At 46.7% G+C, this 13,151-nt stretch overlaps 1 protein-coding gene across 1 annotated transcript; it reads right to left on the reverse strand.

The window, feature by feature from the left end:
• Positions 1 to 6,116: 6,116 nt before the first annotated feature.
• On the reverse strand, positions 6,117 to 11,668 carry LOC104331118 (ly6/PLAUR domain-containing protein 2). The gene is made up of 3 exons (XM_009936396.2): positions 11,604 to 11,668; positions 7,847 to 7,966; positions 6,117 to 6,585 (listed from the first exon to the last, which is right to left on the reverse strand). Exons 1-3 carry the CDS (start codon positions 11,653 to 11,655, stop codon positions 6,374 to 6,376), a joined length of 384 nt encoding a protein of 127 aa, XP_009934698.2. The 5' UTR covers positions 11,656 to 11,668; the 3' UTR covers positions 6,117 to 6,373.
• Positions 11,669 to 13,151: the final 1,483 nt, after the last annotated feature.

The raw sequence follows: 13,151 nt of genomic DNA on the forward strand, positions 1-13,151 counted from the left end.
AACATACAGCTGCCAGTTTGAATTCATTGCACGGCAAGAGTTTGTGAAGTCGCTGTGGGTTTCAGGAAAACAGATACTCAGAAGGAACAGACTCTGCCGAAGCCTTCTCTGGGACTGAGGACAGATCAGATCTTTTTAACACTTCAGAGGATCCATGATGAAAACTACATCAAAGCACATTGTTAATGAGGCTTTGCTGTTCTGCCACTCACATCAGCTCACGGTGAGGGAGTCCTGGTGCCACTGGGAACCTGGACCCCACTGCCTGCCACAGGTTGGTGCTCCTTGCTGGGAGTGGTGGCACATCCCTCTGCAAGCATCTCCCATCACTGCTGCCTCACAGCCACCCTCTGAAATCCTGCCCCTGCCCAAGGGAGAGTTTCAACTGGCAAAGTGCCATCCACCCCCAGGATTTCACGTAGGCAAGTGGAAAAACGTTGTGCCTCAGCCTGTGTTTGTGCCTTGTCTGGGGAACCAGCCAAGCAGCAAAGGTGTGTGCGTAGTATCAGGGCTGTAAGAAAGAGCAAAACTTCTCCCAAGCATCAAGGTGCTCCTCACCCTGCTCCTCGCAACTCCAAAGGTATAGCAGAAGCAAATGCACCAACATGAGCATATTGACATCACTCCATCTCCTTTTCCAGGTGGCCTTTTTTATCTCATTCCCAGATTATTGTGCAAAATCTATTTCTTTTGGAAGGAGGTGAGGGGATATTCATGCCAGCCCCAACCACAGCTGACAACAAGGCAGGAGCGAGGTCTACTGATCCAAACACTGGTGAGTCCAGGGCAGGGCTGTGTGTTAAAACAAGAGTCAGACAATGTTTCAGTGCTGGTGTGCCATTTCTGATGTAACAGAGGGCACATCAAATTGCCCTTGCAATGGGGACGAATGGCCTGAAGACATAAAATCTATATTCACACCTTGTATTCATAGAACCATAGAATCACAGAATGGTTTGGGTTGAAGGGACCTTACAGGTCGTCTCATTCCAACCCCCCTGCCGTGGGCAGGGATACCTTCCACTAGACCAGGTTGCTCAGAGCTCCATCCAGCCTGGCCTTAAAGACTTCCAGGGAGGGGGCATCCGCAACTTCTCTGGGCAACCTGTTCCAGTGCCTCACAACCCTCATAGTAAAAAATTTCTTTCTTTAGTCTAAATCTACCCTCTTTCAGTTTAAAATATTTACCCCTTGTCCTACCACTACATGCTTTTGTAAAAAGTCCCTCTCCAGCTTTCTTGTAGGCCCTATAAAATTTATTTTCCATTTACTCTTTATTCAGAAACCTGCTGGCCAAAGGGTACACGTAGTGTTTTTGTTCAGATGACTTGGTTAGATTTTTGGGACTCTGATCCAAGGATTTCGTATGCTATGGTCTTAACATTGTGGATCGGCATGGATTTCAGCAATATACCCATGAGGGACTAGGGCAAAATTCATTCACCCCAAGGCACAATGTCCTTACCCACATTTATTAGGTGTATTCAGAAACTTTAAGCTCAGTCAGCACTAAGCATGTGTTGCAAGACCGTGCCTGGAGCTACCCATGTGCTAGAGTTCTCGTCTGTTTAATGGGAAGGGGATCAGACCAGGCTCAGATAGGGTGCAGAATGATTAGTTGACACAGCTTTTGTTTTTTAAAACCTCATGGCAAACGTAGACAAGCTCCAGGGAATGCGGATAAAGGCATGCTGGGAAGGCAGTTAATGCACACACAGGCCACCTGGCCCATGCTCTTACAATACTGTGAACATCCCTCTCGAGTTCAAGTGACCCTAAATGACTTTGCTAAATTGAGATACCAACCATGATGCTGTGGTTGTCGCTCTGTCCCCTCGACATATCTGCTTCAGAAACCAAAAGGTTTCCTTTCACCTCATTTTTAGGGGATTTGCCTTGTTCTCAGACCCGGGCTGTACTGAATAAAGAGGCTTCAGATTTATGTTCCCCTGGAATTAGAGATGCGACAGTCATGCAGGAGAGCAATGAAGACATCAGAGAGAGTATGTGCCGGTGTGTCAGAGGCAGCCGTTCTAAGTCATCCACGACCTAATATGGAAAAATAGGTCTATTTTAAGAAGGAAAAAAAAAGTGCACATGATAGGTTTTAGATGAGAAATAATTTGGGAGTGATATTGAAAATGATATCACTCCTGCTGCACTTCAGTCCTGCCAAGAGCATTCCATAATTAATAACTACTTCAGATAAAGTGACTTTCTTTTGAATGTGCAGTATTAAACATTTAAATCCCTATCTGTAAATATAAGACTGTGGCAGATATCTCTGTAAGCCTTGCAGCTACAAGCTAATGTATATTTATATTCTAGATAGGTATTTTTAGCAAGAACTACAAGTTCTTTCTGTATTTGATTGCATCAGAGCTCTGTTTTACATTAAATCTCTGGACTGCAAAAATATCCCCTTATTTTTTCTTCACTTAGAGTTTTGCAAAGATTTCTGCTCTAGTTTTTGCTGTTTCTGTTTCATGCCCACCTGGATTAATGCACCTTCCAAGAGGTCTGCATGAGGATTTTTTGCCATTTCTCTCCCAAAGAAGACAAAATATATGGGGTTAATAGAAATCAAGCAGCAATGCAGCTTCTGGTATTTCCCGCTTTGTAGTTTGAGCCACTTAGCAATCAGGGAATGCCAGGATAACTATCCTGACTCATGGCTGTACACGATGTGACCAGTGTCCTGCTGTGGAAAGCAACTGCAAATGATCCCTCTTGGAAACCCAGGTCCTCTAAGTAGTAATCACACTATTTGTGGCTTTGCTCTCCCACAGTACCAGTGATGCTTTTGTGGGAATCTTGCCCAAGTCAAAGCAGCAGGACTGAACCCAGGTCCTGATCCAGCTCAAACCAAGAATAGTTGTGCACTATTGTTTCCAGAGAAGGAACTATCTTTTGAAATGTCCACTTCACCTTCAAGAGTCGTGGAGCCCACGAGGAAAGGCCATGCAAGGCAGATACATTGCCCTGATGATTTGCTGGAGGTGGGACTCGACAGGGTATACCAGTTTGAATATTCTCACCAGTGAGGGCCTGCAAGCACCTCATGAAAACTTGGTCTCTGTTGTGCTTTACTGTTTAATTTCTAGAGGGATGAATGCGTTTACAGATTTATAACTGAAAGCAGGTGATGCAGAGCAGGGCTGCACATCTGTAGGTCTGTCCCACATTTGCAGAAGGGCTGTAAGGTGATGGAAAAGGTAACTTCTTGACCAGATAAAGCATAAGGCACTGAGGGGCGCCCTCAAGTCTCGAGAAGAAGTCTCCGGACGTGCATAGAATGACTGCTGGGAAGAACAAGCCCCCAGAGCAGCAGGTAGAATCCTTCAACACAGCAACAGCAGTGCTGGATGCCGCCTGCTGTGAAGCCTCATCTCGCAGGGCCAAGAGGCTGCAAGTCTTTTTATGGCCCTTTGGAGACACCTTTTTCTCTGTTCTGTTTTATTCAGCCTATATTTAAACTTCTCCCTCCATATGTCCACTGACCCAGTGACGCAAAAATCTGCCAACTCCTTTGAATCCCCTGGCAGTGTCCTGCATTTGCTGGGACAGTGGTGCTTGCTGGGTTTAACTCCTAGGGACCGAATAGAAAGAAGAAATACAAGCAATAACTAAAGCAGCAGTAAATTAAATTTTGCAAGGGCTCCCAGTGACAACCGTTCAGCCTGTGGCATGTGGCTAACACAGCGCGAACAGATGAATATTAATGCAAAAGGACATTTTGTACCCCTGACACTGTGTGAAGGGCTTGTCACCTCTCCTAATCTAGGAACGTATTACAAGTGCTTTGAAGCTGAACTTTGCTTTTGACTCTGTTTCGGCTATGGTAGATGCTCGCTGCTCTAGCGATGGAGCCATGTTAACAGGGAAGTCCCAGGTGACAGGAGACCTGCGGTGCAGTGTGATACAGGATGCTCATAGCTGGCACCAGTATCACGAGGGCAGTGTTCCCCACCCACAGCATCTTTGCAGCAAAGAGTGGACCCCGAATGGTTGCTCCCGGCTGCCTGCTTGCCTTGCAGTGCTGAGCTCAGTTGCTTTCTCTTTGCCTGCTGCAAGAGAAGCTGCACTAAGGAAACCCCCAGTTCTCCTTGTGCGTGTCCCAGGTGAGCCTCCTGTAACCACTAGATGGTACTTTACTCTTCTGCCACCCTTTTGCTCCTCCTCTTCCAGTGGGGATAACCTTCAGCCTAGCTCTTGCAAGGAGTATTTTTTCACTCCCTATCTTGGCCCCTGCTGTAGCTTTTCCCCTCTCTGGCACAGGGCAGTTCCATAGCTGCATAACCAGGGAGAGACATGCCCTCCCTGCAGCCTGTGCTGCCCCACGTTCCCTCCCTGGGCAAATGCTGAGCACACAAGAAAGATGCTATAGGCTGAAAACTGGAGGATCCAATTTTATTTGCTAGATTCTTACCCAGAAGGGAACCCTCACCCTCCCATTCCCTCTGTATCCAGATCCTGCCCCATCTGTACGTGCAACAGACGGAGGAAATTTCAGCCCATGTTAGCACAGCACAGGACCCTGTAGCCAGTGTGGAAAGACCACTGGGGACCGTGTCTTACTCCAGAGCTTGAACCTACGATGGAAAAGGCCGTCTGACCTAAGGATGGCAGTGATGGCGGTTTGCTTCTGGCCTGACACATCAGACTGTTCTCAGAACAGGTAAATGGAGAACAGAGGAGTAGGAAGCAGAAACTGGTGCTCAGAGTCTGCAAGGGTGGGTATAGTATCAGTATTTGAGTAGCTCCCAGTCATTATCCTCTCAATGGCATTTTTTCCCCCTGTAGGCCTCAACATTGAGAGGGTGTCTCAGAGAAGCTGTGACTATTTTAGTGAAGCACGGAGCATTTCACCTCCAGAAAAAAAGGGGCTTGTCAACCCCCTGAGCCCCAGGCTCGCATGAGGCCCTCTGCCAAGGAATGCAATGCCTTGTCAAAGTTTTCTTGCAAATGGTACTGAGACAGACCTTGAGAAACAATTACCTCTGTGCAATGAAGAAAAAGAATCCCCCTGTTTATTCGTTTATTTTCCTGGCTGATGTCTTACAGAAACATAGTAAAAACAGACTTTGCCACAGAGTAGGCATGAGATGGCGTGAATGCAGAAGGATGGTGCATGGGATATACCCGTGCTCCACTCTGCCCTTGCTCTCGCAGGTTGTCCTCTGGACAAGCCCTGGAAATAGGAACAGAGCAAAAGGCAAGTTCCCTGGCTCTCCCTCACCAGAGAGGTGTGCGAGCTGGACGTGCTTGGCTTACCTGTATCTGCTTTCACTCCATCTGGTTTTACAGCAGATAGATAGGGCATAAAAATCAATCTTACAGCTGCTCCAAAGGAGAACACAGCAAATCCCCAGCTGGGACCCAATAGCTCTGTTAACCGGCATGAATGGAGCCTGTTGGCTTTTCCCAGAGCTCAGGGTCTGGAATAATCATTAGATTTTCTTTCTTGCAGTCCCTGCTGTGAAAGGGCAGAGGAGGGCAGAGTAACAGAAGACGTTCCTTGAAATGGTCTATAAAACATCTGGGAGGGGAAATACAGGAGCTCTGAATGCAACCTGAGCTCAGGCAAAGGGCTGCTGAGCCTTTTGACTAGCCAACCTCCCAAATTTACTTTTGCAGGTCTAACCTGCCCTGGCCTGTTAGTCCAGGGCGTGTTTTGAACTTTCCAGAAATGCTTTCCATCTCAACACATGAAGGCTGAGCCCTTTGGAACTCATTCCATAGCTTGTTCTAGACAGAACTAAGTGCCAGCTCTCTCCAATTGCAATCCACACTCTGTGGAGCAAGCAGTGAGAGGGGACCGGCATCCATCTGCTGCTCTGACTCAGGAGGTGGTGCCAAAAAGGGAAAGAAAATAAACCAAGCTCCTAATGAAGGGTTGCAGGATTTTTCTGGGGATGTGCACAGGCATATAATATATAAAGGTTGTGCAGGAGCTTGAAGAGACCTGTGAAAAAAACACCGTCCATGTCCAGTGTGTCTACAGCCCCTGCTCTTGCTGAGGGTGACCCTAGAGCACCAGCCTTGATGACGCTGCCCAGGCCCTCCTGCTGCGCAGAGCTGCAGAGCTTCATCCACTCCTGCTCCCCAAAGAGGAAAGCTGTAGCAGGAGATGTTGGTCCTGGGGATCAGAAGCAGCTGAAGGTGAGACACATCTGCTTAGCAGTTGGAAACTTAAAATTTGAGGGGTTTAGGTCCAGTTGCCCAAACTCTTGGCTTGCATCCACTTGAATTCACAGCATTGAAGTTGAGTGAAGCCACACATCAGCGAAGAGGGTTATTCCCCAGGCATCTTAGGCAGCTTGGCAGAGAGAGGAATGGAGATGTTTTGGGTGGAGTATGGGCACTTACGATGCTACAGAGTGCACTGGAGGAGCGTGCCAACAACCATGGCCATCAGACCCAGTGCTGCAGAGTTGCTTCCCACTCCATTGCTGCTCTTGGTGTCATCGGTGCAGAGGTCAGTGTAGCAGCACGACTTGGGTTTGGACGCCCCTATCCCACCAGAGGGGAGACATTCCTCCTCACAGCTTCTGGTCACGGTGATGTTCCCAAAAAAGGGGTAACCTGAAACAGGCAGATTGGAGAAGGGGAGAAGAGAGAGAAAGAAATGGTGAAGGAAGGTGCAGACAGCTGGCGTTGAGAAATGCTGGCTATATGCAAAGGAAAGGAATTAAATGTAAAGTGTTTATAGGTAAATAAAGGCAAACAAGGTGTAGGAGCACCTTTAACCCATGAGTGCCTGTAATACAGACTGCTCTTTGCAGGAACAGACCCACCAATTCTCCTTGCTGACTCTCTCTCTCCCTCCTGCTCTTTCTGAATTTATTCTACTGTGCATAACGGACACAACCCCCTGTATAATTTGTTCAGGTGAGTTGCTCCTGCAAAGGCTCTGCACAGAAGGCTGCAGTGCCAAGAAGCACTGGTGTAACACAGACATGATCACTGATGAGACAGTTAATGTTAGGTGAAGGCATCTAAGAACAAGGAGAGAGTGCCTGGGTTTCTGCAGTGTGCTTGCTGATATCTATAGGTTCAGCGCCTGTAAGGATGTAGGGGTAGGAAAGGCAAAACAGACAGAGTAAGCAGAGTGAGTCCAGTATACTTCACCATGAGGGTCTGAATCTGGTGGATATTTCTCCTTACCACTCTAAAGTTGGATAACTCCACCTGGACTCTACAGGATAATCCAAGGTGGAACTGGAAGGGGGAGAGGGAAGCATAACCAGCAGGTCAAGGGAGGTGATCTGCTCCTCTGTTGTGCTCTGGTGAGACCCCACCTGGAGTCCTGCGTCCAGCTCTGGAGTCCTCAGCACAAGAAGGACATGGAACTGCTGGAGCGGGTCCAGAGGAGGCCACAAAAATGATCAGAGAGATGGAGCACCTCTGCTGCAAGGAAAGTCTGGGAGAGTTGAGGCTGTTCAGCCTGCAGAAGAGAAGGCTCCAGGGAGACCTTATTGCAGCTATTCAGTACTTAAAGTGGGCCTACAGAAAACATGGGGAGTGATTCTTTATCAGGAAGGGTAGTGATAGCATCAGGGGTAGTGGTTTTAAACTACAGAAGGGTAGATTTAGATTAGAAATTAGGAAGAGGTTCTTCACTGTGAGGTACTGGAAGAGGTTGCCTAGAGAAGTTGTGAATGTCCCCTCCCTGGAAGTGTTCAAGGCCAGGTTGGATGGGGCTTTGAGCACCCTGGTCTAGTGGAAGGTGTCCCTGCCCATGGCAGGGAGATTGGAACTGGATGATCTATCCCTCCCAACCCAATCCATTCTATGGTTCTATGATCTCGCCCCGCAAGAACTCACAGCAAGCAATGAGACTTACCTGAGTCTACGGAGTGCAGCGTTGTTGTGCACACCATGGATTTTGGGGGGCACAAGGTGGGTGTTTTGCACTTAGAGATGTCTGTTGGTTCCTTGCACGTGTAACATCTTAAGGACTGGGCTGCAGAGGGGAACAGAACCAGGTTTGAATTGGTCACAGCAGTGAGGCAGACAGCAAGTCTGCAGCTTCTTTGCTTTGTGGTGGGGACTATGTGATGGTCAGAGCTTCATCCTGCCTTGACAAAGATGCAATGTTCTCGGAAACTAAGCACATCTGGAGGCAATGGCAAAGCTTGGGTATTTCAGGGGGAAAAGACTAAACCCAGCAGCAAAGGACAAAGGTGGTACTGTGGGAGCTGAGGGTGATCACTACTTTGGGGGCTCAGCAGCCCAAAAAGGGCAAGGATCTAGAGGGATCTATTGCTTGAGTAGCTTTGGTGATAGGATCTTTGCATCCTCTGTAACAAATGCTGTAACACAGAGCAAAATAGCTCCTTCTGTTGCGAGCAGCATTCACCAGAACTGAAAGACTGGCAGTTCCCCCATTCCTCCACCCACAGTGACAGTTCCTTCATGCTTGTTTAGAGGGGTTTCTGCAGAACTTAATAACTGAAAGCAGTATTTAAATTTCAGAGCTCTATCAGAGATCCTACAGGCTGAATGTGGCCTAAAAACCAATTTCATCAGGGGCTACTGCTGCTTTTTAAAAGAGATGATGCTATAAAGCTCTTACTGGCTGTCTGCTGACACAGGGACACCTTTACATATGCAAGCATTGATCACAGCAGTTGCTCAAAAGTCTCGGCATGAGACCTGTCTGTCCACAGCTGGCAGATACCGAATGTGCATAATTTTTGGAGTGGTGCTGGTGTGCCTTGATGACAGAAACCAGCCTGGTTTGATATTTTCTATTCCACATGCCTTCTACCAACACAGCAGCTGAAGAACCACCCAAATGTGTCCACTGCCATCTGTTGGTAAAATTGCGGAGAGACGATGTTTTCTTATTATAGTTCTGCAGCATATGCTGTTAAGGGAAACCTCTGGGACTTTGTGATAAGGATAAATATTTTTGAAGGCAGTTGTTTGAACATCTGACTGTAGAATGAATTTTCAGGGCATCTACTTCTCTTAGCACCTCCTTTGGAAAATTCAGCTGTGCAATAGAGGATACACGATGCAGAAACTTTCTTTGTCCTCTTTGCAGAGGTAGGAAGGACTTTTTGATGCTTTTTGATGCAGTGGTGGTGTTCTTGTGGCCCATATCATTTGTAAACCGTTGTGGTGGAGCCGTCCCTGTTTGCCTGAGCTGAGGACCTCAGTAGATCCCTACCAAATGACCCATGAGAGGTTGTTTTGTATTTTAAGAAGTAGCGTCCACTGAGAGAGAAAATACAACATTGTCAAACTGACAAGCATATGGATGTTTGTGAACGTGTAGGACTGGCTAATATATGGATGGAGCAGTGTAGCTTAAAGCATCTGAGAAACTGGTTGACAGCCTTTGGGTTGAGCTGGTTTCCAAACCTCACCATTTTCATGGTTGAGCAGGGCAGTGCCATGGAATCTGGGGCAGTTACTTCTAGTTAAGAGCAGGTTTAAGGCAGAAGATCGTCAGCCCCCTTATCTTTCACTGATTCTGGGTGGGCACTCGGAGGACACTGGTTTTGTAGGAAGGTTGCAGTGGAAGAGGAAAGCCCAAAACCATAAGCACCAGACAGAAGAGAAGAACTGAACATAGAGGACAGTATGGTATCCTGATCTGAGGCCAACAATTCACAGTTTATCACTGTTCAACAGTACCTTCTACCCCTTGATATCAAACCTCTGGAAGATGAATGGTCACAGACGTATTCCTCGCTGCAAGAGCTGTGCCTAGACCAGCTGCCTACCTCTGGATTATCCTGTAAAACCCATTTCTGCCTCCATCTCAACTATAGAGCAAAGCATAGGGATGCCTCTCTGTTTCCATAAAGCTCTTCAAGACCTGTGGGTGGAAATCTGCTCTGTCAGGTCCTCAGCAACCACATTAAATCCAGGACAGATCTAGACCCAGAAGGAGGAAAAGAAACACTTAATATGTCACTTGTGAAATATCAGGAAAGAGAGAAAGAGAGAAAGAGAGAAAGAAAGAAAGAAAGAAAGAGAGAAAGAAAGAGAGAAAGAAAGAAAGAGAGAAAGAAAGAAAGAAAGAGAGAAAGAAAGAAAGAAAGAGAGAAAGAGTGAAAGAGAGAGAGAAAGAGAGAAAGAGAGAAAGAGAGAAAGAGAGAAAGAGAAAGAAAGAGAAAGAGAGAAAGAGAGAAAGAGAGAGAGAAAGAGAGACAGAAAGAAAGAAAGAAAGAAAGAAAGAGAGAGAGAAAGAAAGAAAGAAAGAAAGAAAGAGAGAAAGAAAGAAAGAAAGAAAGAAAGAGAGAAAGAAAGAAAGGAAGAAAGAAAGAAAGAAAGAGAGAAAGAAAGAAAGAAAGGAAGAAAGAAAGAAAGAAAGAAAGAAAGAAAGAAAGAAAGAAAGAAAGAAAGAAAGAAAGAAAGAAAGAAAGAAAGAAAGAAAGAAAGAAAGAAAGAAAGAAAGAAAGAAAGAAAGAAAGAAAGAAAGAAAGAAACCGAAACCATCAGGTAATGAAATGTAAAAAAATTGCAGTAGCTGTTCAGAAGTAACTGCACCTGTCCTGGTTCAGCCCTGTGGTGGGTTTTGCCCAAAGTATGTCCCTCAGCCAGCAGTTGGGTTTGCTTTAGAGACAGGTGGAAGGAGGAATGAGGGTAGGGGGATTAACAAAAGCAATACAGCCTGATGTAGAGACCCAACACACTTCCATACATAAAGACTTTCAAAGTATATGCCTTTCAGCCTTCTTCCACTTGCAGCCCTTTGAATGATCTCTGTGTAGCCATGCTTCCAGATGGAGGTGTTTGACCCCTGCCCAGGTTGCCTGTCCTCTGAGATCTTTCAGAGACCCATGAATGCAGCCAGAGGATCTCTGAGGCCCATGGGGTATAGGTTAAAACCCACTGGGTTGGTGTTTCTCCAAGGATGACTCTGTTTCAGGCCAAAGATGTATTTGCAGTGGGTCACAAGTAGACGGAGTAAGAACACAGCGACGACCAGAGTCTGCTACCAGCCTGCCCAAGACCCAGACTCATCAGAGACCAAAACTAAAGAGACCCAGGAGAGAATTGCTCACTTCCACCTATACCCTAATCTCTAGAAATTAGTGAAAATGATGGAGCTGGTGGTTTAACGAACATTTCCAAAAACCTTGGAGTAATTTTTCAAATCCTTGCCCATATCTATACTGAAGCCTTACCCTCTGGTTGTCAGAGCTTCCAGAAGCCAGGTTTTAGGGGTGGCAGGAACTCAAGATGAACGTACCCTATCCCATCCCAGAGGGGACAGGTTGGCAGCTTAAGCAGAGGCTGTTGGTTCAGTCCTTGCCCACGCTTGTACTGCCCTGTGCCATGTGGCTGTCATTTACATCTTAGTCTTTTAAAGTAGCATGTCAGTCCCCTCCATCCCAGGGTGTGGTGTGAGAAGGGACAGGTGACAGGCAACCACCTATGGATACGAAAGATATGCACTGCTTTCCATTAGTTGTGATGGCTTTCCCCACCAAGAATGCATATCCTCTCTCCCTGTTCACCCTCTCCATTGACCCTCTTAAATACCTGGGGATTACCAGCTCTTTCTGAACTGATACATTTCCCCTTCCCTCCCAGGCATTTCCTAGGGTGTCCCTGGGGTGCTGGGAATGAAGCAGTCTTACCTAACTCTACGTATGCCAGGCCAAGCAGAAGCCCAATCAGGAGTGTCTTCATGCTGAGAGAAGATCTGTGCAGCCAGGACAGTAAAGGAGAGCTGCTCCCAGGGAGCTTTATATGTTTTCCCACCCTCCACCTCCTGGTGATCCTGTGGGTGGATTCCCTGGAGGTGATCAGGGGAGAGCTCAGCTCCAGTCTGTACTGGGATTTGTAGAGGAACGAGTTCCCCAAGGAGGTGACATCACCACAATGAGCAGACTCCTGCCATACGTCATCTCTTCTTCAGGTTTATGTCCTGGAGCTGGTCCCTTGGAAAAGGAAAAACACAGCTTGCACTGCAAGGGGTGGCCCCTCTCCAGTGCTTGGAATGGGGAATGTGACAAAGTATGTTTGTTTCTTCAAGTCTGGCTCCGTGAGCCAAGAGCTGGATTGTGTCATGCGTGTGGCACTGGGCAACAACAACCAAGATACAAGTGGCAGCAGGCTGGTTATCCACGCACCTTGGCTCAGCCTCACCAAAGCTTGTGCCATGTTTTCATGCCTACCGCTCTTCAGGCTGGCAGGTGGGAAACTAGCGTGGCTGGATTTGCCCAAGTCATATCTATTTTCCCAAATCCAGTGCAAAAGCAAGCCTGGTTTACGGGTTTCAAGGGCTTAGTCATTAAATGAGCCCTGGTGCTGAGCTGCTGGGCATGGGAGTCACTGAAGGGCCAGTGAAGGTGAGCATGGGAGATGGTGTGTCTGAGTCTGGGATTTGGATATATCATTTTGTTTTAAGTCCTGGCTCATGCTGGCAGAGCAGGGAGCTGTGCCTTCTTTTGTAAAGCTGTCAACTATTTACCACATTTTATTCTGAAGCTGAAGGAATAAAGCCAATATGGAGAAATGGAGCCATTTTCCTACTGCAGTACTTTCCTGATAGAAAATTTCACTTTATGCATTTCAAGACAACCCTTTCAAACATAATAATATGTATTCCGTCTCACACAATATTTGTGCAAAGAGCTTAAAAAGCTTGCAGTCAGGGAGAAATGCTTTGCTCCTCCCTATTGACTGAGCCAATGGCATTTTCTACTACACAGAAAAAATTGATAGATTTTTTGTTGCTTTTGTTGAGATTCAGTGTGGAAAACCCCAGCATTATGCAATTTCCCATAAAACAGCTGAATAAGCCGAAGAAGAAAAGTTTGTGAATCACTGTGAAGCATTCTGAGACTTCAGAGATGGAGACAAGGTGAGTGCACAAGCTTATTTAATGACTGGGTTTTGCTTGTCACAGGCTCATTGCAGCGATGCACGTGGGCATTGCTACCATTCCGAGCAGCCTATCATTTTCCCAGTTTGAGAATGGGGCTTTTCTGGGAAAGTAGTTCTCCCCAAAGGGTTCTCAGTAACTTGAGAAGCATTGCTAATGAAAATTTCCATGGTCACAGATGACACAAAGCTGACCGACCTGGGGCAGCAGGATCAGTACTGTGCTGTGGGAAAGGGAGAGAAAGACGCTTGCTTAGCTGTGAGAGTGAAAGCCATCATTTATCTTTATTTTATCTTGC

The sequence above is a fragment of the Opisthocomus hoazin genome, chromosome 3 (assembly GCF_030867145.1).
Source record: "Opisthocomus hoazin isolate bOpiHoa1 chromosome 3, bOpiHoa1.hap1, whole genome shotgun sequence".
Classification (NCBI taxonomy): domain Eukaryota; kingdom Metazoa; phylum Chordata; class Aves; order Opisthocomiformes; family Opisthocomidae; genus Opisthocomus; species Opisthocomus hoazin.

Excerpts from the sequence above, each read along its gene's own strand:
- LOC104331118 (XM_009936396.2), bottom strand. The coding sequence starts at position 11,655 with ATGAAGACACTCCTGATTGGGCTTCTGCTTGGCCTGGCATACGTAGAG. Across the intron at positions 7,967-11,603 it reads CCTGGCATACGTAGAGTTAG|CCCAGTCCTTAAGATGTTAC; the intron begins GTAAGACTGCTT and ends TCCCCTCTGCAG. Across the intron at positions 6,586-7,846 it reads GCTGCACTCCGTAGACTCAG|GTTACCCCTTTTTTGGGAAC; the intron begins GTAAGTCTCATT and ends TGCCTGTTTCAG.